Genomic DNA, 27,052 nt, shown 5'->3' on the forward strand with positions numbered 1-27,052 from the left:
GTTCTGCGATTAAGTAGCGAGTAATAAACTCCTGCCAACTTTGCATTCCATTCCATGACGATACTTTGTAGTGCGCCCAGGGGAAAAAAATCTACATCTTTTTTAATTTTTACGCTATTATAATTATTTATCAAGTTTTTTTACAATAACGATCACAATTATTACATTCAGTGAAAAATTTAATAGATTTTTAATAACTGAAATAATTTTTAAACGCATTTCAACATTCATCTATTTATTCAATGACACAAAACATACACTCTAATTTATGTATTATATATACATACTATTTATATAGAATATTTACAATTAGAAAAATTGCTTTAATGTATTTCGTTCTTAGATTTTAAAAAAAAGAGTGAAATAAATACTTTTAAAATAGATTAAGGTTATAAATTTAACAAAAACAATATTTTAACCGTATTAAGTAAAATTAAATTGTACCTGAAACTTTACGTAGGCTACGGTTTTAATAAACCATAATTTTTTTTAACAATTCCATGCTTTTTTGTGTTATTTGATGAAAAATTGTTTTTATTAATTTTAAGAACATTCATAATAACCTACTGCTTGCAGAATGTTCGTATTATTTTTTTAAACATACGAACATAGCTAACAGACCTAAGCAAATTTACTAAAGCAAGAATAAAACCATAATTTCACTATGTAAATAGTTCTTTATTTACATATATTTTTAAATTGTAGGCCTACAACTAAAATATCCTACACAATTTTTTTTACGATTTTAAAATGAAATCAAGATAAAGAAACGTTGAAATGTTTACGCTAGCTTCTAATTTCAAACTTTATTTTTCTCTTGTGTTAATAGAAAAAAATGTATAAATTTTGAAAAAAAGATTTTTATTTATCCAAATAATATATCAAGATATATCAAAGAGGCTCAAGAAATTAAGATTTATGTCAAAGAGTCAGTTAAAATTGATAAACATTTTTGCAACGTACAATATATATTATAAAAAAGTAAAAATTACAAAAAAGACTTCTTGAATAATTAAAAATTGTATAACGTCAAATATATTATTTTGCTTTTTTAATAATTACAATGATTATGAGAAGTGATTACAAATAGTAGTGAGCTATTAAATTTACTGCAAAAATTACATCATTGTTAAAAAAATAGTAATACAAACACGTTAATTTAATTAACTGATTTTCCCTTATGTTAACCCAATTAATTAAAAAATTAACAATGAAAGAAATTTATGACGAAATTGAAAATTAAATTGAAATAAGTGATTTCGTCGTATATAATGCTATCATCTACTGAGAATGTGACTGCCTGCATCGTGTTGTAGAAGATTCTCCAACGATGTCTATTATCTCATCATCGGAATCCGACTGTTCTTCTCCGCTAGAAGATGTTCTTCGGATTCTGGTGAATACTCCGGATCCCAGAAAGTCGACTCCTGCTCGTTGCGAGAAGTCCATCGGCCTTTCTAAATAAAAACATATTTTTAATATCCATAAAGATAAATAAAATACAATAATCTTATGTAATAAAACGAACGGTGGAATTTTAATATAGTATTAAACGTGTACTATATGTACTCCGGGTGGGGTGATCGATTTAAATTGAGACACATCTATATTTCAAAAACTACACATTTTAGGAAACAAATTTTTCCTATTAAAGTTTTTACATTTCAAGGGAGAAATAAGTTCATAACCTATGTAGTCCTTGATAAGCTCAAATAAAGGTAATTTCAAGTCAACTTAATTTTTTTTTAATAGGAACCTATATTTTTTATTCCGGAATCGAATTCTTTACAAAAAAAATAAAATTTTATTTCGGACTTTTTTTATCTAAAATTGATAGTTTTTTTAGTTATTCACCTTCAAAAATGCTGTAGGTCTATAAAGTGGTGTTTTTAATTTCATTAGATCTAGCCAAGCTGACGACTTACATCCAGCTGACGCAATTAAAGGATTAATCTAAATAAAATCCATTTACGTTATACTGAATTTTTTAATCAAATAGTACATACCGTATGGTACATAGCCTACATGTCTTGCACGTTTTGGTTAGTTAAGTTATGTCGACTCTGAAAATATTAGATTTAATGAATTACTGATATTTTAAAATTAAAAAAAAAATTTTTTTAAATGTTCGAATTGGTGTGTTACTCGGAAACATTTTTCGATACGTTTTAAGAACGATCCATACATATTTAATAGAGCTTCTCTCTTTATATCTCTACAGATATTTGTTATACGTTTTCTCATGTTGTCAGGGTTGTTGATACTTTAGGTAAACCTTTTATTTACGGTAACCCCATAAAAAAACTTCTATTGGAGTAATGATGGGGAAAAGAGCAGGCCAATGTACTGGACCAGTTGGACCAATCCAATTATCATTTTATTTGCGGTCCAAAATTACTCTAGTGATAATTTAATAATGTGCAGGACAGCCATCATGATGAAACCAGATAGTTTTTCTCTTCTCCAAGTGTAGTTCATCATGCGGTAAAGGCAACTGATTTTCTAGAAAATCAGTGTATTTCTCTCCGTTCAAATTTCAATCGAAAAAATGGGATCCGATTAATGTATAGCCTACGATTCCGCACCAAACATTGGCAGTCCACGGACGTTAATGTTCTACTTCCCTTAGCTGTGGATTTTTCACTGCCCAATGATGCATATTATGATTAGTAAAACCTGATCGTCGGAAAATAGAACAATAAAAAAAGATTTTGATGTACCTGTACTTTTTCCAGCGCTCATCGAAAAAATGCTACTCTTAGATAAAGTCGTTTCCACGCGATTCCTGATGCAGTGAAATATTGTACGGATGGAATTTCAGGCGTTTTAATATTCTCAGAACACTGATTTTTAATATCTCGGTATCACGGGAAAATCTTCTTGAACTTTCATGAGGATTTACAGTGACCGCCGCAGCCATCGTTAATTCTTTGTTTTCTACTGTCACAGTATTTTGACGGTTCCAATTTTTTGACCCCATATTTCCAGCATCACTAAACTGTTTTACAATTTTGTACACAGGAGCACGACTTAGAGTATTTCTGGCTGGGAATCGTAGAGCATACAAATCTACTGTCTGATCAACATTTCAGTGACATTCTCCGTAAAGAAAAATTAGCTTGGTTTTTTCTCTAATTGTAAAATCGTTCCATAATTTCCAATAAATAAAAACTAATTAATTTAATATTTAATAGTTGGAGAGTAACAAAGTAATAAAAATATTAATTGAAGACACTGATAATACGTTCACATAGACAAATGTCATTTGCAACTTGTACTTCACATTTAGGCTATTTTAAAAAGTTAGCTGGAGTTTACATGCTCAACTTTTTTTTTTTTTCTTCTTCTTCATTATTATTAGCTTCATTATTGTTAGCATTGATATTTTTACTTAAAATTTTATTTTATTTTATTTAACATTAACATCAATTGGATATAACTCGTCAACTGGGTCGGACCTAATGAAACTAAAAACACCAATTTATAGGCATACAGCATCTTTTTGAAGATTAATAACTAAAAAACTATAAATTTTAGAAAAAAAGTCAAAAATGAAATTTTTTTTTTATGTAAATAATTCGATTCTGCAATAAAAAATATAGGTTCATATTTGTAATATGTAATATCCGTTGGAGAACTGTATGTGGATTAAGTTTGCAGATAACGGCCAAATAATGGGTGAATGAACTCACGTGATTTAAAATATTCAAAACTAACTGTAAAGGAGTGTTCCAGAAAAATAAAATTATAATATTGATGTACCAGATATAATAAAATAACATATCTTGTCTGCATCTATTTCCTGAGCATCTCTAAAAGTGACATCCTGACAGAAAATCAACATACTATTATATTGTTTAGAGAATTTAATATTACGTAAAATTCTATTTAGATTTTTTCAATGGAAAGGAGAAAATTTATTATCTCTTATATGAATTGCTTTGAACTTTAAGATATTGTTAATGAAATTATAAATTCACTTTGAAAATGGAATTATCCTGATAAAGGACATCAGATGGTAACGTTATCTTCTAACCAATCTGTATAGGCTTGGTGTTCTCTCCTTCTCCAGACGTGTGCCGAGTGTAGGTATGTACATGTTTTTTGAGTGCCAACGTTTTGCCCAAATTCCATTTCCTGAGGAGAAAGTGACCGGATGTCATATTTTTTTAAAACGTGATGCTTGATTCGGATGAAAAGTGGAAGTCAATGGAAAAGTTTGAGGTTAATATTCTGAAGGAACTGTAGCGGTTGTAATTTAATGAGAAAGACGATGAAGTCGTGAGAGATGTGAATGAGGAAGTAGCTTCAGGACTGGAATCATCGCTGAAGAAATGCTTAATGGAGGTACCGATGGATAGTACAGTGTATTTTGAAAAAGAAAAAATGCAGCGAGTACATAAATCAAGGTCTCAAGAAACTTATCTTTAAAGGGTCTTAATATGGACGATAAAGAAATATAATTTATTGTAACAAGAGATTAATTGATCAAACGATGCAAAAAGAAATTATAAGATGGATGCAATAATCATTTAAATTTTAAACGTTGTTCAAAAATTACACGTTATTGGTAAGTAAAGAGATAATTATATTTAAAAAAATAAAAACATAAAATTTAATGGAAAAAAATTTGGTTCCCTTAAATTTAACTCTACTGACATTTTTTTTAATTTTATGGAAATACTTCCTAAGTAATTTATTTTACTATTTTCTGCTTAATTATAACTGCTTTTGTTTTTTTTAAATAAAAATTAAAATTTTTAAGCGCTTTTATGTGGACAAAACTTATCATTAAACTGAAAGTATATTAACAAACGATCTGAGAGTTCGGAGAAAATCGGAGTCAGAAGTTTAATATCTTGTGAGAACTTTCTGACTTATGATCAAAGGAAAATCAAGACGTTCGCTAAAGTCTTACATCTTGAAGCGTTTTGTTGTAAAAGACATACAGGCCTAATTGAGTCAAGTAATAATGCTATTATACAAGCACTCAAGTACCTCTTCTTGATGACAAGAAACTTCCTACAACTTTGCCAAGAATTTTACTGATTAAAACAATTTTCTTATCACTTGCTATCAAGAATATCAAAGTACTTCATTCCGTTCTGAGGTTGATGCAAATATGACAATCTCCCTTCCATTTTCTTTGCAAAATATATAATGGTTCTAGAGACTATCAATTTCACATTAACAATACTTGACTATATGAAAAATATAACACAATTTTGAAATCTTTTTAAATAAAATTTTATCTTTTTATTTTTTTTTCAAATTAATCTGAGAAAACAAAAAACTGGAGGTTAAGTTTAAATTACGATTAAATATCGTAAACTTTTAAGCTAAATAATTATTTATAAAATTAAAATTCAATTGACCTATTCAATTAACATTTTTATACACATCGGTTTTATAAAAATTAAAAAAGTTATTTTTATTGAAGTTTGATCCGTAAAATGCGGAGTTTACAGGCCAAAGCCGGATTTGAAAACTACTTTGCACGATCGCTATTTTCAAAAATTCTAAAACTCAATTGTCCTAGAAAAAAAAAAACATTCCTACTATATTGATAAAACATTTACGTTACAATATGTTATATGTTTGAATATATGTTTACCACCTACAACTAAGTTTCATAATTTTACTAAAATAAATTATATTATAAATAAATACTAGATTCAAAATGTAATTCCATAAAACCCAGACAAATAATTTTGATAAAATTTCAGTTTTACATGGAATATTAAATTTCCGGTAAAATTCTTAGCCTTTACGAAATTTTTGAAAGTTATTGGGAAAGGATTAATTATTTTACGTAGTCGGATATGATTTTAGAAAGATCTTTCAAAGAAAATTCATATGGGTGCATTTTTAACATCTTACTAAAGCAATTCATAAAAAAGGAAAGACAAAAATAAAATCAATTAAAAAACTCCCACAGTGAATACATGTACTTGAGTAGACTTATTTATGGTATTGTTGTCTAGGCTATAGTACCCAAATTTCCTAGGGTAGGGGATCTCATATCGGGTGGGCTTCATCATGACTAAAATACAGAATTCTAGGATGTTAAAATAGTTTTATAAGACTACACTGATTAACGGAGTTTATTATTAATATGACGGAGTTTTTATATATATTTCTAGAAAAAAGTAAACTCGTTTTTAATATCTGATTAAAAATTTAATGTTTTGAAATTTATTAGTTATTTTAAGTCATTTAACTGAGGTGTGACAAAAATAAAAATGTGAGGTTTCAGAAGTTTTTACTAAGAACAAGATATTTTGACGGAATGAGAAAAAAGTGAAATATGAATTATATTTTTCATAAATTTCCACATACATTTTATTATTTTTTGAACATATTTTACGATTTATTAGGAACTCTTTTTATTGTCATTAATAACATTTTACTCGATTGTACTTTATTCTAGTAACTTCAAGAAGATATATTTTAGATTTTAACAATATTACAAATTTTATTTCACGTTAAATGCAATAAAAATTTTATAATTCTGACCTGGCACAAGCCCAGAAGTAACAGATGGAATTCCTTTATTCAACTGTGAAGGTGATTTTTCTTCTCCTAGTTTCCTTAGTTGCTTCTTGTGCTTCATTCTTCTATTTTGGAACCATGTTTTTACCTGATAGTAAAAAATAAAATAAAATTTATTAAAATAAAATATTAATAAAATTTATTTATAATCGTAAATATATATTATTAAGAAACAATTTATTTTCCACATTATCACTGTTTTATCATTAAAAGTTGGATTAAGATTATTGTGAAAATATTTTTACAAATTTCAGTTTTTAAAACTCATTAAAAGTTAAATGTGTATTTTTTCTCTCATTTTTCACACGTTTGTATATTTATAATAATTATGTAATATATAAGGTACAAAATAATCATAGTTACATTATAGGTTGAATTTAAGTTACATCTACTGATAGCAATGGAGAAATTGTAGAATCTGTGCCTTTCATCCAAAGGTTCTGAGTTTGAATCCCAGCCAAGCATGACATTTTTTTAAACGCTACAAGAAATCCATTACCATAATCTCCATGGACATGATTGGTCTAGTGGTTAAACTCGTCATCGTAAAATCAGCTGAGAAAAATCAGTTATGGTAAAATCAGTCCGGAGTTTTAAGGTTCGAGTCCTTTTAAAGGCAGTTGGATTTGAATGCTACACTGTGGGTTCTAGTGTTCTTTGGTGACTGAATTTTATTTAACCACACGTTTTGGTAGTGGTTGACCCGTGTCTGTTTAAGAATACATTATTACCGGTACAGTTACACTTACATTGCACTACGTTAGGCCAAGCAAGCGGTGATTGCAGTTGCTAATCTACGCGCGCGCGCGCGCACACACATACACATATATAATATATATGACTCACTCAGACCGACCTGCAGCAGTTGGAAAACTAGTTGGAAAAATAAAAAGTCTATCAGCAGCTATTAATGGGCGTCAGCCAAGAATAAACGAAATTAATTACTGTTGTGGTTTCTCTTCTTCGAGTCAGTTACAGATATTCAACACAACTATTCATCATTCCGAGGGAACAGATAGTATAGATAACTAACTGTTAAAAAAAATTACTCCTACGTGTATGAGTTTTAGTAATTTCATTACAAAATTAGGAAATTTCTATGTTACTTCCAAAAAATTAAATGTAATTATCAGTTTATCAACCTGTCATGACAAATTAGTATTACGCGAAAGAAGTACAAAAATTAATTAAGTGCTAATCCTTAAATTAAAATAAACTAAAATTAAAATAAAAAATAAACTAAAAAATTGATATAAAATAAACTAAAATTAAAATAAACTAGGTCCCTAATTGAATTAAAAGATAGTTCGATTAACGATTACTTCAGGATATAAGTATGTTTATCCCTTCGTGATCTAGAGAAGTGATTCCGCATTTAAAAATGAATATACACTTTTACGTACTTCGCCGCCTTCCGTAGTGAAATAGAAGCCTCTCACCTTTTATTACTGAAATGTTGGATTTGAAATACGATCAGGCACGTTTATCACGTTATAAAATTTACCTTAATAAAAAAAAACCTATAGTTATAATAGACAGTATTACCCTACACTCGGGAGCGTGAATAAATAAATAAATATTACTAGCCTGTGTTTCAGATAGATGAAGAGCGTTAGCGAGTTCTACTCTTTCTGGTGTTGATAAATACCGCTGAGCTTCAAATCGTTTTTCCAATCCGGTTAATTGATGATCTGAAAATACTGTTCGTGCTTTCCTCCTTCTGCAATGTTTGCTGCTATAATCACCTGAACTGCTACTGAACAACGATCCAAAAGGTAAACCTATTAAAAAATAAATAAATGTTTTATAGAAATAAGTTCTTATTTATTCAAAAATATTATATTTTTATAAGATTTTGTTCATAAATAGCGTCTATCACATGTGATAGCAAACTCCGAACGAGCAGTTACTTAATAAACTACCGGAATGAAAAAATATGTATGATGTTAATTTCACCGTACAAATTCAGCAACTTATAAACTTTTAGTCCGGTATTTTCAAGCTAGATGGAATCTGCTTCCTTTATAAAATGTTGGGGGTCATGCATTTAGACTAGAAATTTGAAAAAAGTTCATTATCAAAAGCAGTTGAGGATTACACTTTTACAGAACAAACAGGAATTCAGAATTAATATGAATTATCAAGTTGCTTAGAAAGAGTCGTGTTGGAAAGTGATTTTTATTTGTTACTTAATCAGTTCTTAATTTTAATTATTAGTTTATATCCACTAGAATTAAAATAATACAAATTGCAATAGTGTATATTTACATAAATAATTTCTCGTATCCGACTTAGTAAAAAAATTATTTTATAACTTTTATTTTTTTTAATTCAGACGGTTGGTATGAATACGTGCTCGTATTTTAATAAGGACTTTTAGGTAGATAGAATGATAGACAAAATAAAGCCAAGTTCATATATAGTATGCATCGGGAACTTGAACTGTTGCAGATCAAGTGGTATACATATTAGCTAATACATGAAGGCGAAAGAAGTTGAAAATATTTTTGTTAACACAGAACTAAGACAGGATGATCTTAATTATAATTTAATTAAATTCAATTAAACTGAGCATGCAAAATATTCAGAATTTTGAAAAAAATAAGAAATCTATGACTGAAATTTTCAGTTTAATTCAAATTTATAAAAAGTCAAGCCAATGGTACCAGACTGAACAATTTATGGTTCGATTGAATGCTGTTAGCCAAAAAATTCTGGGGCGGATGAAGGTCTTCCTTAGGAAACCTGAGCCGTTCTTGGGTAGCGCTTCAGTAACTGGAGTAAAGGAATCTAAGATGATATAAAAAAAATAACCTTCCATCACTAATATTCTACTCTCATCCTTAGTAAAGTCTTTTCAAAATCCAGTAAAATTATAAGGGGGATTGTCCGAGAGTTGGAAACTCATTTGGTTGTGGAGGGACCATCTGCTAAATCATTCTTTTCTTTTATTTTTTTTTCCGGGTTTTTCTAGGGGTGTGTAGAATCCCTAAAGCGTTGATTCGGTAGTTTGATATTCTTGTGATTTGATGGAGCGGGTCGGTCTACAGATATACAACAATGTTTTTTATCTGGAGATTGTATAAAAAGTCGTATTGGGCCAAGAAGCGTATTAAAGAAGAACCCCTCAAATCGTCCTATACGTACATAAAAATTATCAAAAGCTTTTCCAAATATATTTAAAACTTGTTTTTTTTTAATGAAATCTATCACAAAAATGAAATATACTTGTAAATTAAAATGTTGAAATTACATTGGAAATCGGTTTTTGTAACTGAATTACTAAAGCATCTTTTTCTCTGTCTTAAAGTAAAATTTACAATCGGTTACAATATTAAAGAAACCAGAATAAATATGATCACGTACAATCACATGTACAGATGCTTTAATCGAAGCTCCTCAAATATTAAATATGAATATTCCTAGACGGAAAATTTAATTTAAGAAAATTCATAAATTTAGGTCAGAAGAACCTAGCAGCCCTTAGTAGCAACACAAAACAAAAACAATCATAAGATTTCATAAACAAGAGAAAAAATTAAAATAAAACTATAATTAACTAGCTCTACCCGCCACGCTTCGCTGTGGCAGATTGTGGTTGCATGGATGAGAAATGAGAAACAAAACAAAGCATACGTTTCATAGAAGTTTAATTTTGCAATACTTGTGGATATACAATATTTTTTGTTTTTCCACTGTCTGCGTAGATATAAAGGCTATCTGGTTTGCCAACTCGGGAAGACGCAACATACAGTTGGCCATGTGAGAAGCAATCCGCATCTAAATCTAAACCACATAATTCTAAAGATTGACCTTGAGCTTTATTGATTGTGATTGTAAATGCCAATTGAATTGGGAATTGCAATCTTTTAAATTAAAATGGTGTATCGGTCGGGATTATGGGTATTCGAGGAATGAGGACATCTTCACCTTTGAAAGGCCCCGTTAAAATCGTTGCTTCCACTACGTTATTCATCAATTTCTTAACTGCAAGTCGCGTGCCGTTGCAGTTTTGGCTGATTAATATTCCGCAACAGGATAATTGTCATTTTTTGATCGAACCGTTGCTAGAATCAATCTAATGAGGAATGTTTTCTTTGTTCCTCCTGGCGCATCCAAGAAGAAGGTACCCCCAACTCCGTCATTTATCATTTGCACTATGCGATCATAAATGCCTTTCTGTTCACGCGTTAATTTGGGAATGTTTGATTGGACATATGACTGAAGATCACCAATGTTGTAACTCTGTTCACGGCGTAAATCCATATCAAATGAAGCAATCGCAGCTCGGGTGGGTGCTGGCATTCCCAATTGATTAAGAATTTTATTTGCAATAGCTAAGCGCATGTCTTCAATATTTACCAATGCTTCTTTGTAAATGCCTTCTGTAAATTCCATGGTCATATTGGTATTTTCTAGGCGTACTCTATGCAAACTATCCTCAGCCATATGCGATCGATAGCTTTCCCATAACTCTGTGGGAGATGAAGGGAAGCAAGCGGTCAATATAATTGCGAATAATGTGCGAATTTGGTTTGGATGTGCAGTGTTGCACGCGTCATTAATACATATATCCCACTGTTGGTCGTTTTCTAATAAATTCAGAGCTTGGTGAAAGGCGCAGCTCAATCACGACACGATCACACAAAAGTACCTCGATTAAAGTGAATATTTAATTCAGATTGTATAATAATCTGAATCAGATGCAAGTGGATACGTTTTTTTTTTGTTAATAAACAATGTATGGGAACAGGTATTGTTTCACATGTGACTGCGGTTGTCGTTAGCTAGTATGGCGAATGTTCCCCTCGCTTCCGGCAGATGGCGCGGTCACTGGTACACAGCTCACCGTTAAAAAAACTGTTAAAAAACCTCGCGGTCGCGGTATGTGACTGATGCGAAAAATAGATAAAAACAATCTTTGAGGGGGGGGGGTATATATCGTGCTAAAATTTGAGCTCAATCGGTGCAGAACATTTTTAGTTTTTGAAGCGTACACAAACGAACTTAACATTTGTATATATAAAGATTTGTGGGCTGCGAAAAAAAGCCCTTAAGTCGTGCGAAAAAACACATCATTTTAAATGCTTACAAAAGCAGAGTAATGCTTACAAATTACAGAATAATCAAATGGCGTTGATTTCAGATGTTAGTAAACTGCTAACGTAAGTAGAAGTTGTGCTACTTCAGTATACAACGTGATTCTCGAGTATGAATCTACTAATGAATTACGGTCTCCAAAGAAAACAAAACCCCGCAGGTCAATTGAGAAAAAGGTGAGATTTTGATAAAAACGCGATTCGTAAAAAAATTACACGAATTTGAATTATTTAGAAATAGTTTAGCGGTGTATTATGTCCTTTGGAAGAGAATTCGGTTATTGTCTTGACAGCGCTTCTTATCATTAAACGAAAAGAATTCCAGCCGTGTTATAGAAAAACAATGATATCAAAATGTGGCTTAGTTCAAAAGGAATAATTTTTGAAGAGGTTTAAGTTAATGTTCAATCATTGCAAAGGGTTTCGCGTATTAAAAGTAATTTAGTCCGTATAAAATTGGTTTGACACACAACGCTATATTGTTAAGTCGTGCATTTATTCGGCTCCTAACGAATATGTTTGCCGGCCTCCGCGGCGCGAGTGGTAACGTCTCGGACTTTAATCCGGTGATTCCGAGTTCGAATCCCAGTCAGGCATGGCATTTTCATACGCTATAAATCATTCATATCATCATCTGAAGCAATGCATAACGGTGGTTTCGGAGGTTAGAAAAAAGAAAAAAAAAAGAAGGAATACTTAGTTGTGTGGTCTCAGTGTTACTATTTGTGAATTTTGTTCTTTGCTTTTACATAGCAAAGAACGATAAATTACCAAAAAACGATTGTTTGGTCATATATATATGTAAAAAAATAACCTAGCAAAGGATTTTTTGGTCATTATGTAGGGGTATTATTTTCTGTGTATTTGGTTATTTCGACTTTTTTTGTTTGCATAGTCTTAAGTCTGTCTGGGCTATAAGAAAGTTGGGTCTTTTAATTTATTTACTGTAAGTCATCCTTCTTGGTGGCTTTTCTTTTTGTTTTGGTGTTTTTTTTTTTATAATAAAATACAGATGTTTTAGCTGTTAAATATAATTCAAAGAAATTTGTTAGTTAATCAGTTGTGATTTTGTTTACATTGGCAACGGCTATATGGGCTCTTTGTGATTAGTCGTTGTGTTTGACAGCGGCCATCTTGCATTGATCTGATTGGTTTTCCTTTGTTTACATTTTCATCTGATTTATTAGCCTCTTATTTATTAAAAACTGTACAAATTAAAAATAGATAGATAGATTTATTAAAAATAGATGAAAACAATCTTTGATGCGGGTTACATATCGTGCTAAAATTTGAGCTCAATCGGTGCAGAACATTTTGAGTTTTTGAAGCCGTACACAAACGAACTTAACATTATTATATATATAGATAATGAAAGAATAATAACTAAAATTGAACAAAGTGAAATCTAAATATGATAGGAAACACTAAGTTAACCCACCGGATTGGTCTAGTGAAAATCTTGTCATCGCAAATCAGCTGATTTCAAAGTCGAGAGTTCTAAGGTTCAAATCCTAGTAAAGGCAGTTACTTTTGTACAGATTTGAATACTAGATCGTGAATCCGGTGTTCTGGTGGTTGGGTTTCAATTAATCACATATCTTAGGAATGGTCGACCTGAGACTGTACAAGACTACATTTTATTTACACTCATACATATCATCCTCGTTCATCCTCTGAAGTAACTCCTTACGGTGGTTCCGGAGGCTAAATAGAAAAAATAGCTAACACTAAGTTGATGCAGTTCCACCTCAAATCACATTAAGTCACCAACACGTGGAGTCCTTTTAACTTTCTAACGTCTTCAGTATTGTCTAGAAGGTTAATAGCTAAATAATTCACGAGGTTGTATAGCCGCAATTTGTATTTTGTACCGAATCGCTTTATTTATTCTGGAACATATGGTAAACCCAGATATTCGTGGATCTCTCTCTGTTTCTTGCGAACTAAGGCACCTCTGTGGCCTGATTTGATGTAAGCATCAAATTATTGATGTTTCTCAATAATTTGTTTTGGAATCGCTGTATAGTCTCTACGCTAACGCTGCTTTCTATACTCTAAAGCTAGATTTCATAGATCCAAATTGGTTTCAGGTTCGTCGAGTACAATAATTGTTTGCAGGATAGTGCAATTTGTGACTTCTTGCTCAGCAACCAGTACATTTCCTTAAACCTAATATCCAGTTGATTTCTCTGTTCTCTTACATAGATTTTCCACGTCAGACGCCGATCAAGATGAAGATCAAGATACCGTACGCTTAGAGCATATGATATGAGAACGCCAACGAGGTGGACTTATAGAGAGTCTTCTCTTCTCATTGCGAATGTCACGTGACTCGACCTCACTTGATTAATTCTAATCTTCCATCTTGACAGCCATCCGTTGATTTGGCCCGATTCAGATTGTAGATTACTTGAAGCTATAGTCGGGGCAATATATTTAGCCAGGTTAACCGTGTCATCGGCAAATGAAGCGACAGTGGCAGTCTGTAGTCCGCAGCCGTGAGATCCGCTGTGAAGATAGAATATAAAAACAGGCCCTAAATTCGATCCTTGAGGAAGCAACTTGCATGTAATTTTATTACATATTAAAAATGTGTAAATGTTGTACTTAGATCATACGTGGAATATGTGAATACATATTGTATAAGTATACGACTAATTTATTCAAAGTTATATTACCAATCATTGACTTTTAAAATTTTAGTTGTTCGATAATATTATGAGAGGATTTTACTAAAAACAGAATTTTAATAACGGTCAGTTATTTTACTAATAGTAACATGAAATATAGCGGTTACTATTTAGGCAGTTGGCTTAGAAAAAGATCCAACAGAATTCAAAATAATAAGACATTATAAATTAACATTTAACTCGTTTATGACAAGAAGAAAATATGTGTGTATGTTTTAATATTTAATTTTTTTGTGTGATCAGCAAATTGGCATATTTAAAACAAAATCATTGCTGGATGTTTTTGCTGATGTGCTTCAATCATAATTAACATAAAAAAAGAATTGATAAGCAATATTATATCAATTTTAATGTCAGTATTTTTTTTCTTTAATTACATAAATTATTAATCAGTAATCAAAAAAAACGTATTGATTAATGATAACTTGTACTAATTTATGTCATACTTTTATATAAACAGGCGTTATACTGTAAAATTAATTATTAATCTGCAGATAAGTACGATTACTATATGAAACTGTTATTAAAGATGTCAAAAAGTACTCGTAAATGGGTGATTGAGATATATTTCGATTTTTCATTTTCAAGAAAATACTTAAAATTTTTCTCTCCTGATATTCAATAAGAATGAATTTAACAAAGGGTTCAAGGAAATTTTTCCCATTGGGAGTTGTTTTTCTGTAATAAAAATAGAATATGAAAACATTTACAGTAACAATTGCTATATTTTTATAAAAATTTCGTTAGTCCCGTTTTCATCTGTAAAGTATAACAAAAATTACGTAAAATAAAAATATAATTTTTTTACAATGTAATTTTTAACGCTTATTTTTACAATGAGAAAGTTTTGAAACTTTTTTATTCAATTATAAATGTATAAAAATACTTATTAGAAAAGATTATGATGTTTGTTATATCTTATAAACATTAAGGTCATTTTTAACAATGAATGCCGACGCTTTAATTGTTGATCGCATATTACTATTATTATTTTTTGCCAAAAAACGTATTCTTTTTTTAATTTTAAATATTATTTCTTTACATCTTTAAATAATACATATAATTAAAATATGAGCGACATATTCCCATGTATTATCAATACCTAAGTTTGATGTGAACATTAAATTTCCAGTAAAATAAATAGAGGTTTTCTTTATTGTAAAATTTATATTAAAATTTATTTTGTTATCTATTAAATTATTTAATAATAATTAATTTGAGTAATGACTAACACCGGTGATTGAACCAATTTGTAAAATCTCGAGACTATTGGATGCTGAGACAAAATGTGCCCAGTAAATGGATAATAGAGGTGAAAAATTGGTTGACTGCAAGATTTGATCAGGAAGAGCAGATAATTTGAACTAAATAAAAGCATTTAAAGAATTTATTATCAGCAAATGTGAAGGTCCTTCTTTAATGACGAATAGATTCTCTCCTTTATTTCAAATCAAAACCAGAGTAGATAATATCCAATACTTTCCTTCAAGGAGACGAAGAAAGAATGTAAATTTAAACGTTAAAATAAAATAAGCGTTGTATTTACGTGCAGCTTCGAATATTTGGTAAGTTTTTTTCATTATAACTAACTAGAAAAATAAAATTTATTTACATTTTCTGGAGCTGAAATCTCAGATTATCTTTAACTGACAGAATTCAATATTTCTAGTAATTATTACACGAATAAAATATTTGGAAGCTCTACATTTAGAATTCGATTATATTTTCGATTACGTAATCCTCTGTAAAAAATTAAAACTTTTGATATTTTTAAACCAAGTATACCTTATCCTAAATGAAAAGTTTCATATGTGCATCTTTTTAAAGCACTTTCTCATTATGAAATAATTAATTTCAAATAACAAACACGTGACGGAATATGTTAGGAAAATATTTAAATTTTCTACTGCATTCAATGAAATTCTTTAGAAAAACAATAATCTTGTTTTATTTTTCGATCATAAAATGGTAAAACAGAGTGGGGGAAAAACAGTAGAATTAGTTGATTGACCACAATTCGGATAGGTAGATTTCGTTAACAAATAAGTTGCAAAAATATCAATGTAATTAATTGTATTCAATAAATTACGTTTTTATCAATTTCTGTATTTTGAAATTGTCTTTGACACATATTTGCAAGATTTTAATTTAAAATTATAGTTAACAAGCATGTAGAAAATCTGCCAGTTGTGGCATTCTGTCCTGTAAAATCGCGATTTAGAATTAAAAATGATAAAAATAGAATAAATGAAAAAATCTCACGGTTTAGTATTAGAAGAATAATGAAATTATTGATTTTTTGGAATAACGCTGACCATATAAATGTGTAATGTAGATTCAACAAATCAACGGTTAATCTCGAATCTTGGATTGGCTATATTCTGTTCTCATATTAAAAAAAAAAAATTAGCATTGATTGGCTGCATTTTATCATTCAACATGTTTTAATTCGGTTACACAATATTATTATTATTAAATTTAATTCAACTGCAGTCTTCTCTATTAGAAATAACCTTGCAGTATCAACACACACATCCGAAGAAAACACATTCAGAAGACACACTGAGTTTCAACGGAAAAGTTTACTTCACGAAGACACACGGAGTTAGTTTAGTAAGTAATATTCCTATGTGCTGTACATATATATATATATATATATATATTTGGGTTGGTGTGTGTGTGTATGTGTTTATGTTTTTGCATGTACATTTAATATTCACTGCACTTAAATATTTCAGGATCAATATTATTTTTACGAGTATTTTCCAAACTGATAAAACGTTTTTGTTGAATTATGAAAGCAAATTCTACAATAACTATATATATAATATTATAAAAAATTAATACTTTTGTAATTTACCAGGTGTTGTAAACAAAAAAGGATCAGCTTTGTGAAGGTATGATGTCGGATATGTGAGATACGCTGCAGCAACTGCAGGTGGTAATAATGGATACATCTCTGCTGCTCTGCTCAACGCTCTGTTCATTCCATTACCTACCTGAAAATTAATAAAAAATATGTTTTGCTATAAATAATTAATTTCTTAATTTTTTAGTTCCGCGTCTAACCTTAAAGTATTTCGTTTTTGAGTGGGAGTTATTTTTTTAGATTTTACGGTAGGAAACCCTCCCTACAGCATCATACCAGACAAATAATCGTTGATTTAACTTCGGTCTTTTATGAAACCATTTTATATTAACACAGATAATGGTCATTATAATTAAAAAATATTAAAAACGTTCACAGTGGCACAAGTTAATTTAAAAACCCTCAAATCTCTTGAAATAAAAGCAATTTTTTTTTTAACGAAAACCAAATATACATATATTTTTCTTATTTTTGACCAAACTTACAGTTAAATAACATTAGTATCAGCAATTTAAAAAAAATAATTTCCTTAAGTTACTCGTATTTTTATTAGACCAATTATAACTTATTATTTTACTACCGTTTTCTAGTTGGTTTCCCTCTAAACGATGAAACGCCCCCTTGAATTTTTTTATCTTATATAGAATAAGATAATACTAATAAGATAAGAGAATAAGATAATATAGAATAAGATAAGACATCATTTTCTGTTGGGCAGCACTTTTGTTAAGTTCAAAAGTAATGCTTTTCTTGACTTTTATTACTAATAAAATGAATCTCAAGATAGATGAATGAACCAAATAGTATTCCATCATTTACACGGTCTAATTTGAAGCCTCAAAATGAATTTGAACTTCAAACATTCAAAATTTAAGTACAAATTCAAAAATAAAAAAATAATCTTTTTATAAATCTATCGGGATCCGACACAAGGTAACACTTAAGATAATTATTTGTATTTTACTAAGTAATAAACTAACTCTCTCTCTCTCTCTCTCTCTCTCTCTCTGTGTGTCTGTGTGCCAAGTTTATTTTTTATAAATGCTTGATACAAAATATCTACACATATAAAGGAAATTTTATGTTATATTTAAAAACACAGAATTCTAAGTAACTATGGCTCATAAAAACATAAACTTTATTTCCTGTGCTTTTGAAGGCAGTGCATAAATGTTAATGATCGGGGGGTACCCAAATTTTTTAACTTCATCGATAAAATTAATAACAAATTTACGTCCAGAAATAAAAATTATCTGTACTTTGGCAAAAAAGAAAATTGTAGTAAATTCATTAGTAACGAATTATCTAGCGTTCTTTCTGATATAGTAGTTTTTGTACAGTAAACGTTATTATGTGTAATTTGTTTAATGGAAAAATAAATACATATTTTCCAAAACAGAACCATCAAGAAGAGTTCAAACTATCTAATGAGGACAGTGAATTTTGAAAATGTATTTTAGATGTTTAAACGTTTAATAATTTAACTACGTAAATTATATAAAATATTTCATTTAATAAAATAAAATCAGTTTTAATCAATTTTTGATTTAATAAGTCAAGGTGTTGCACTATCTAATCTAAGAAGGAGGTATGAAAACTCAAAACAAAACTAAAAAAAATAAATAAAAAATAAAATATTTTGTTATTATTTAAAAATAAGTTTTTTTTAAAAATTAAGTAAACAAGTTGATTAATTAAGTAAATTATAAATTCCAGTTTTAATATGCCAGAGTCAAAGGAACTGATTTTCATTTAGTATATGTCATATTATACAGAAAGGAGTTTCTTATCAATTTTTTATCAAAGTTTTTTATAAGAACGTATTTTATCTATTTTTTTTTTATTCCTTAAACCGCTTAATCTTTAAACAAAAACGAGAAAATATTTTTTATTTCACAATTTTAATTTATAAAATATACGATTAGCCGATATACATTGAACTGCAAGATTTAAAAACTAGTCTATCTACCATTTACATCGTAATATCGAAGGTACTGAAGAAATTCGAAATAAATTCAAATTTATTTTTAGAAAAATTTGAATATTAGTTCAACGTCGCCGCAAACTGTCAATCTCGCACACAGGAAAGCAAATGCTAACTGGCGCTCTCTGAGTGACGAATAATTATTTGTATTTATAACTAAAAAATTAAAACCAAAATTACTATAATTTTCTACGCATTATTTAAGGGTCGGGTATTGTTAAAAATTTTATTATTTTTTTCAGACAAGATGTTCCGTTAATTACAAAACGTTATTTACAAAAAGTTAATTACAAAAGTTATCAAGAAATAACTTGCATTTTAAAAACAATGAAGAGCATTTTATTTTCTAAAACATTGTAAATATTCTGCTTACTACAATATATATATTAAAAGATGTTTACACACGCGCATATACGCGTGTAGGTATATATGTATATATAGAAGCATGAATCAGCATAAAATAATTAAATTAAAGCTGGCTGTATAAAATAACTGAACTAATTAAATAAAGAAGAATGGAAATTTCTACACAAATGAAAATGTAAGCCGTAAGATGATTATTAAAACTGAATGATATCCTCTTAATATTTACTTATTTTTTGATACAAAAATTAATAAATAAAAGTGCTATAATAAGGTGACAATTTGAAAATTAGCTGTAGTATTCATTACTTAAAATCATTAATTTTTAACAATTAAAGAAATATTTTTCTAAACCTCTGTATAACTACGTGACAGTAAATTATTCTGAAATTATATATTTACTGGTGTAAAATTTTGTATGAGATCTATCTGTTTTTACTTCTTCAGAGGTAAAGTCCGATAAATTTTTGCATAAGTTAATATAGTTTCAACAGTTAACTTCAATTAAAAAAACGTTTTCTTATTATTTGGTATGAAAGAACGGGAATTAATATCTATGGTTATTAGCTCCGTAGAAGCTAGTAGCGCAAGAAAAAATGTCATGCCTGATCGGGATTCGAAACCGAGACCTTGGTATAAAATGTTGAGACAATTCAGTACTTTTATAAGATTTCAAGATTATTTTACATTAAAAAAGAATATTAAAACTTGTGAAAACGTTTATATTAAGTATTGAATTGAGAACCCGGATTAGAGAGCATGAGAGTTGTCACGGGTATAATTGGGTATAAAAGATAATTTTTTTATATCAAAACGGGAAAAAAACAAATAACCTTTTTTATGGTGAAAATATACCAAATAATTTTTGTCTGTTATTAAGAAGCGCTATTTAATTTCTCTCTCTCAATAAAAAAAAAAAAAAAAGACTAAAATATCGAAATGTATTTTGTACAATTTTCTTTAATTCTCAATAAAAAAAATATTGTTTTGCAATTGAGGATCCTAACTCCTTCATATATTATGTAAATTGACCCCTAAATAGCGTAAAATTATAATTTATAAACTAAATATCATAAACAGATTTTTTTTTTAAAGGTTTAAAAAAATTCTTTTCTGTCAAATTCATTGCATAGTTACATCGTAATGACACATATACTAGTGCTATACTGATTTTCAAAGAATTTTTGAAAAATAAGTTTTTGAAAATTGAGTGTAAAAATTTATACGTATTCTCTCATTCCGGAGAGGGAACTGTTTATGTGCAATATTTTTTTTTTTTTTTTTTTAAGATACTATTTTCTCTTCTATATACTGAGGTGAGTTTTATTCAAATAAGCATTTTTACAGGTGTATCAATAACTTAAATGAAAATTAAAATAAAGTCGCCTTAACAGGATCAGAGATTAACAAATAACACGTTTTCAATTGTTTTATTTTGCGACGTCTTGGATTCAATACAAAATTAAGGGTTAATATTATTAATAATATTATAATAATATAAAATAATGTAACTGTTAATATTGTTGGTAGTTGGTTTTAACTGGGTGATAACCTGAAAAGTCAAATTTGAAAGTAAATTGAAAAGATATCTATTTTTTTGTGTGGTTTTGTTAAAGTTGATTTTATTTTTTCAAAAAGTAAATTTTTTTATATAAAATTCGAGTTATGTGATGTTCAGAGAATTATTTTACTAATTATTCAATGATTTATGAAATATTTAAGAGTAAGTTTAACCCTAGAATTGGCTTAAACGAATTTTTGTCATAAATTAATAAAACTAATAAAGATAATAACTTTTAAAAGATTTTTTACTACTAGAAAATTCTAAATATCCGAAGAGATTTGAGAAGACTATTTCAATAAAATATTAATCTACTCGTAGGTTAATAAATAAATGTCGATCTGAAGTGGGAATCGAACAGGAATCTGCAGTATAAAAACTGATATTTCGTAACCAGTTGAACTGCTGACATCAATAAAGTATATATTACCATTTAAAAAATTAAAAACAAAAAATTATGCAAAAGAAAACTGTATTTTCCAGTTTGCAATGTACTTCTTTGCGATGTACTAACAACAATGTATATCTACTTCTTACAACGTACTTTACTGTTTATGTTATAAAAGTTAAGAGTATCGAAACGCAAATAAAAGGCAAAATGTTTGGGTTTGAGCGTTGTTGATCACAGAATGGTCACATCGAATTGTTTATGAAGTAAATGTCAAATGATTTGTCCTAATCGCACAGGTGGCACGTTATAAATGATACGAAGATCTGAAAATCAACAAAAAATTATAATGAAAATGATATGAGAATAATATGACAAATTATACACAACTGTACCATTTAAAAAAAAAATCGTTTGATAATCTTTAAATGCTGTATTAGATAAAAATTTTCCAGAAGATCGTTAAATATATGCGAGTAAATTAAAGGGTTCCGAAATAGTAACAGGCAGAAAATTAGTAGCAAAAGTAAAAAAAAACTGTATAGAAGAGGAGTAAACCCAAGAATTTGAAAATCTTTTAATAAACTAATAAATACACGTAAATCAATCTAAGAAATAAAGCAAGTGTAATTTAAATCAAATTAATATTTAATAACGTACAAAAAAAACAGAGATATTTCAAAATTAATAATTATAACGAGGAAAAAATCTTAATATTATAAGTTTTTAGTAAATTAATGTATTATGTAGTTTGAATACTGATTTTAAAAATAACTTATCGAGTAAATTTTTTTTTGGTTTTAATTAAAGTGGTACTGGATATAAACGATAAAAAAACAAATGTTTAAAGCTATACTTATTTTAAATTGCTTCTACGAAAATTATTTTATAATTTTCTTGTTCTCTTTTCTATATTATGACTCTGGCCCATAATTGTCTCCAATTTACACAATAACGTAGTCGTTCAAACCAAATTAAAAATGTCTATATTTTATTGTTTCCATGATTTAAACGAGTTTTTAATAAAGCGTTCCAGGACAAATGGCATAATATCTTGATCGGTTTACCAATCCACAAATAAATAGTACAAATCTAATTTTACTGTAGTAAAAAGATATTAGATCAGAATTTTTTAGTAATAATGATAATAACAATAATAATAATAATAATAATAATAATTACATTAATAATAATGAATGAGTAAGTTTAGAATATGACTGTATGTCTATTCCATATTAGAAGTAATTTAAAAGTAAGCTAAATACGTCGTTAAATATGGACAAAAATAATTCTGTTGTAGCACTTGAAAACAAAAAGATAAAAAGGAGTATTTTATAAATTCTATAAAAAAGATAAATTTAAATAATTGATGCGTTCAATTGTTTTTGACTTAATAAAATATTTAAAGTGATTAGATGAAATCACAATCACAATCAAAACTTTTATTTAGGAATCCCAGTAAACTTGTCCTTAGGAATTATTAGCTAGTTTTAATAATATTTGCTGAAGGAGTTTTCGTGATTTTTCTTTCTTTCAGAATATAGTATATAGCATTATCATCATCATTGTATGACTAAAACTGGTTTCGTTCAAATTAAAAAAAATTCATATCAACACATACATTCATACATATACAGATTAAAAATAAAATTAAAACTCACAATAAAGCAAAGATAAAGAAAAAAATCTGAATACAATTTGAAAAGCATACATATATATATGCGCGCGCGCCCGCACGTGTGTGTGTATGAATATATAAATATATGGTGCGAATAATTGAGATAATTAATTAAAACGCTAATCTAATTATATGCTCAAAGTACAATCTACATTTTCAACTAGCAGCAGTATTGGTGATGTCAATATTGAGTTTTTTTATACTTTAAAAAACTAATACTTAATGTCAAAAGTTTGAAAAGATAAAAAACAAATTGAAAAGATATTCTTGAATTCAGTTAGATTTGTTATATTTTATCAGCTTAAATAAACACGCAATAAAATAACAAAAATACTCATTAACATATCCATTAACTATTTAGGAAAATAGAATATTTACCCAATAGAAAGTACAACAAAGTAAGGTTTTATATACATAATTATACATAATTTTTGAACATCATTTTTAAAACTATAGGATTTAAAAGCATTTATTTTAAGTAAATATTACGATAGAAGGTAAAAAAAAAATCATTAAAATTTGAATACATATTTTTTTTAATAAAAAAGATTAAACGGGGCATATTTTCTTCTAAAATGAATGGTTACAATTTGAAACTATTAAACATGAAGTCATATTCGCCGTCATCATAACGGTAAAGTATAAAATAGTATTGAAGTTTAAATTAAACTTCCTTCTTACATCAGCAACATTATTTTTCTAATAAATCAGAACAATAATATACGTATATATATATATATATATATATATATATATATATATATATTAATAAAGTGTTTTAATAATATTAATATTTAGATATCAACAACAAAATAAAAATAAAATAAAATATGTTGTATCATTTTCACAAAATTTACTTAAAAAATCAAGACAAAATATTGTTTGCCAAAACAATATTGTTTTGGCAAACAATATTTCTATTTCTCAGATAAATAACAATAGCAAATTTTTAGGTTACGTCATGTAGAATTTTATTTTTCTTTAAATGTTAGTTAATATCCAAAAAATTCCTAAGATTATTTTAATATGATAATCGATAAAAACAATTTCACTGTTTTACCTGTGACGGCGGTGTTGGATGTCCTGATTTCGGTCGAAATAAAATATCCTCGATAAGAAAAGATGTCCTTTGATTTACTGAATTTCTTTGTCCTTCTGAAGGTTTTTCCATTTGGAGTATTTCCATAATTTTACGAGTTGTCATACATTGAAGTCTCTAAGAATTTTCGTAAGAACTAGACGAAAATTAGTTAAGCGCTTCCTTTTATTTAAATTTTTATTTTTTTTTTAAACTAATTTTTAAGTTCACTGAACACTACTTTATAATAAATAAAATATTTACTTACAAATAATTAATTTAATCTGGTAAAGAATTAATTAGGAAAAGATAAAAAGTAATAAGTAATATTTATATAATAAAAAAGGTTAACGGAAAAACTTAATGAAAGGTGAAATCTTTCTTGGTTGTCGATCGGCTTTCGAATACAAGAGTTATTTGAGTGTGTCGTGCGCCCCATTAGGTTACAAAGCATCGGAACAAACAAACCAAAACATATGTCTTAACCCCCGTACCTCTTTGCGAGTTGTCGGCGGTGGGATAATGAGTAATTTCTGTTCAGACTGCCATGTTAAGGGATCAAGGGGATGCGACATCGCTATTGGTCTATCGATCATAAGGATGAGGGTGCAGTCGACGCCGATTGGACGCTCTTAACTGGCGTTTAGTTCCCTTGGCAACCACCATAGCGGGGTGCATTCTAGGAGGGTAATATGGAAATCGCGCCCGGATATTGTTGAGGACGGTTCACAGTCAATTCCCGGTGCTTATTTCCTCACGCTCTCTTTTTTCTTTTTGCATTTTTAAGCCCGCATTTTACTTCCCTTTCTCCACATCATTTAACATAAATACTGTAATAAAAGAAATAAACGTATCGTCGGCCGTATTTTAAATACAATACATCGCTAAAGAGAAATAAAAGTAGACACGACCTTCCGATTAATAAGTTTAACAAACTTTGTTCACGTAAAAGCTGCAGTACATCGGTTCAAATAAAATTTAATCAACCGCTGATTAAAGGATATTTAATCACATTATATACAAACGTAGAGATTTATCATATACAAAGCATTCACTTAAATTTTCATAACGTTAAAAACTGATATAACTGTATGGAATAATTAGATTTAGAATGCAGTTGTTTTTCTCATAACTTAAAATATTAATAAAATTTGAATCTGGCCTTTAAAAGCAACCGGATTTCATTGAAATTCGAAACAGCAGTTTATTTTACACAATTAAATAAATACAACTCATTAAACCAGATCATAATTTTTAATTTCATGGATTAGCCATTTTTCTAGAAATGTACCGAAACATTATAAATATTAATAATATTACATTATTTTTAAATAAAATGACGCGTAGATAATACATAAAAATTTCGCTTCATACAGTGTAAAAATATATATTTACTGTGTTTTATTTAATTTCGATTAATAAGCTCTCATTTAAAATTCTCTTTGTCCATTAATTTTCTTTGCTTATTTTATGATTAGATGAAATCAGTTTGTTAGAAATTCATTAAGAATCGACTTTCATACCGGTTGGAAAATAAACCATTTTTTCTAATACATTACAAATTATTACATTATTATACAAACTACACTTATTAACCAAAATATGTTATAATTTTTATTATTATTGTTTAACTAAAAGTAAAAATCCTTCATGTTCTAATTCATTGTATTTGAAAATAGAACTTTTTTTAAATGTATAGTGAAGAGCATAACTGTGTTTTGATCATAAAATCATAATAGATACAAATTTCTAAGCTGAACGTTCTCTAAAATGCAAAACTGTTAGTCTCATTCATTTTTATTACTATTGAAAAATTTTATTGCAATTTTTATTTAAATTACATTTTTATCGAATGTTCAATAAATAATTTAAACATTTCATTATTTATTCATCAATATACGATTTAGAGTATAAATCGGATATGCATCCGAATGTTTGTTATCTGAATGTCCGTTATGCTCCGAATGTTGTTAGAATGAATGTTTGTTATATATATATATGTTTGTTATCCGAATGTTTGTTGTTTGTTTGCTACTATGTTTGTTATATGTTTGTTAGCTGAATTTATCTCAGAAATCACTCGTCCGTTCTGAGTGATGTTTTTGACATTGCTTTTATTAAGCGTTAATAAAGGTTTTAAGCAATAATTTATCTAGTTTAAGTCCATAATTCTACTCCTTAGATGTAAGACTGTGTGTGATATAGTAAAATTAGCGTGATAAATAAAGAACAGTTTTCAATGTTCATTACCGTTTTTTATGTTCATGTTTTGTTATATTGAGTCACTAACATAATTACGTTTTGTAAGCGAAGATTCCCGGGAATGAAATTTATGAAATATACTAAAGTTTTTTAATATTTAATTTATCACAATTAATAAATCCATTCTAATGATATGAGCGATTTAAAAAAAATTTATTGCTTCGCATATTTCGTAAGTAGCGAAAACATTTATTACATAAGGAACCTTATAGAATAAAAGCCCTGGATATGTTCTTTTGTCTTCAGTCATTTGACTGGTTTGATGCAGCTCTCCAAGCTTCTATATCTAGTGTCAATCGTTTCATTTCGATGTACCCCCTACATCCTACAACCCTAATAATTTGTTTTACGTATTCCAAACATTGCTTCCCTGCACAATTTTTCCCATCTACCTGTCCCTTCAATATCAAAGCGACTACTTCAGGATTCCTTAAGATGTGGCCTATTAAACCAATAGCAATAAATATTTAGCTATATTTTTCTAAATGCTTCTTTCTTAATCATTTTACCGCAACACCTCTTCATTTG

General features: G+C 28.5%; 1 protein-coding gene and 1 long non-coding RNA gene across 2 annotated transcripts in view; one reads left to right on the forward strand and one right to left on the reverse strand.

Annotated features, from left to right (window-relative positions):
* Positions 1–17,377, forward strand: part of LOC142321593 (uncharacterized) — a 30,485-nt gene extending 13,108 nt beyond the window's left edge. Inside the window, exons 2-3 of the long non-coding RNA XR_012755669.1 lie at positions 8,151–8,327; positions 17,205–17,377. This is a non-coding gene — a long non-coding RNA (uncharacterized LOC142321593). The remainder of the gene's footprint in view (positions 1–8,150; positions 8,328–17,204) is intronic.
* LOC142321592 (brain-specific homeobox protein homolog) lies at positions 1,114–24,706 on the reverse strand. Its single transcript, XM_075359813.1, has 5 exons — positions 24,245–24,706; positions 17,202–17,340; positions 8,140–8,333; positions 6,517–6,640; positions 1,114–1,457 (listed from the first exon to the last, which is right to left on the reverse strand). Exons 1-5 carry the CDS (start codon positions 24,386–24,388, stop codon positions 1,282–1,284), a joined length of 777 nt encoding a protein of 258 aa, XP_075215928.1. The 5' UTR covers positions 24,389–24,706; the 3' UTR covers positions 1,114–1,281.
* Positions 24,707–27,052: the final 2,346 nt, after the last annotated feature.

Source organism: Lycorma delicatula, chromosome 3, assembly GCF_047948215.1.
Source record: "Lycorma delicatula isolate Av1 chromosome 3, ASM4794821v1, whole genome shotgun sequence".
Taxonomy (NCBI): Eukaryota; Metazoa; Arthropoda; class Insecta; order Hemiptera; family Fulgoridae; genus Lycorma; species Lycorma delicatula.

Excerpts from the sequence above, each read along its gene's own strand:
- LOC142321592 (XM_075359813.1), bottom strand. The coding sequence starts at position 24,388 with ATGACAACTCGTAAAATTATGGAAATACTCCAAATGGAAAAACCTTCA. Across the intron at positions 17,341-24,244 it reads ATCCAACACCGCCGTCACAG|GTAGGTAATGGAATGAACAG; the intron begins GTAAAACAGTGA and ends ATTAATTTTCAG. Across the intron at positions 6,641-8,139 it reads TTCATCTATCTGAAACACAG|GTAAAAACATGGTTCCAAAA; the intron begins GCTAGTAATATT and ends TTTTACTATCAG.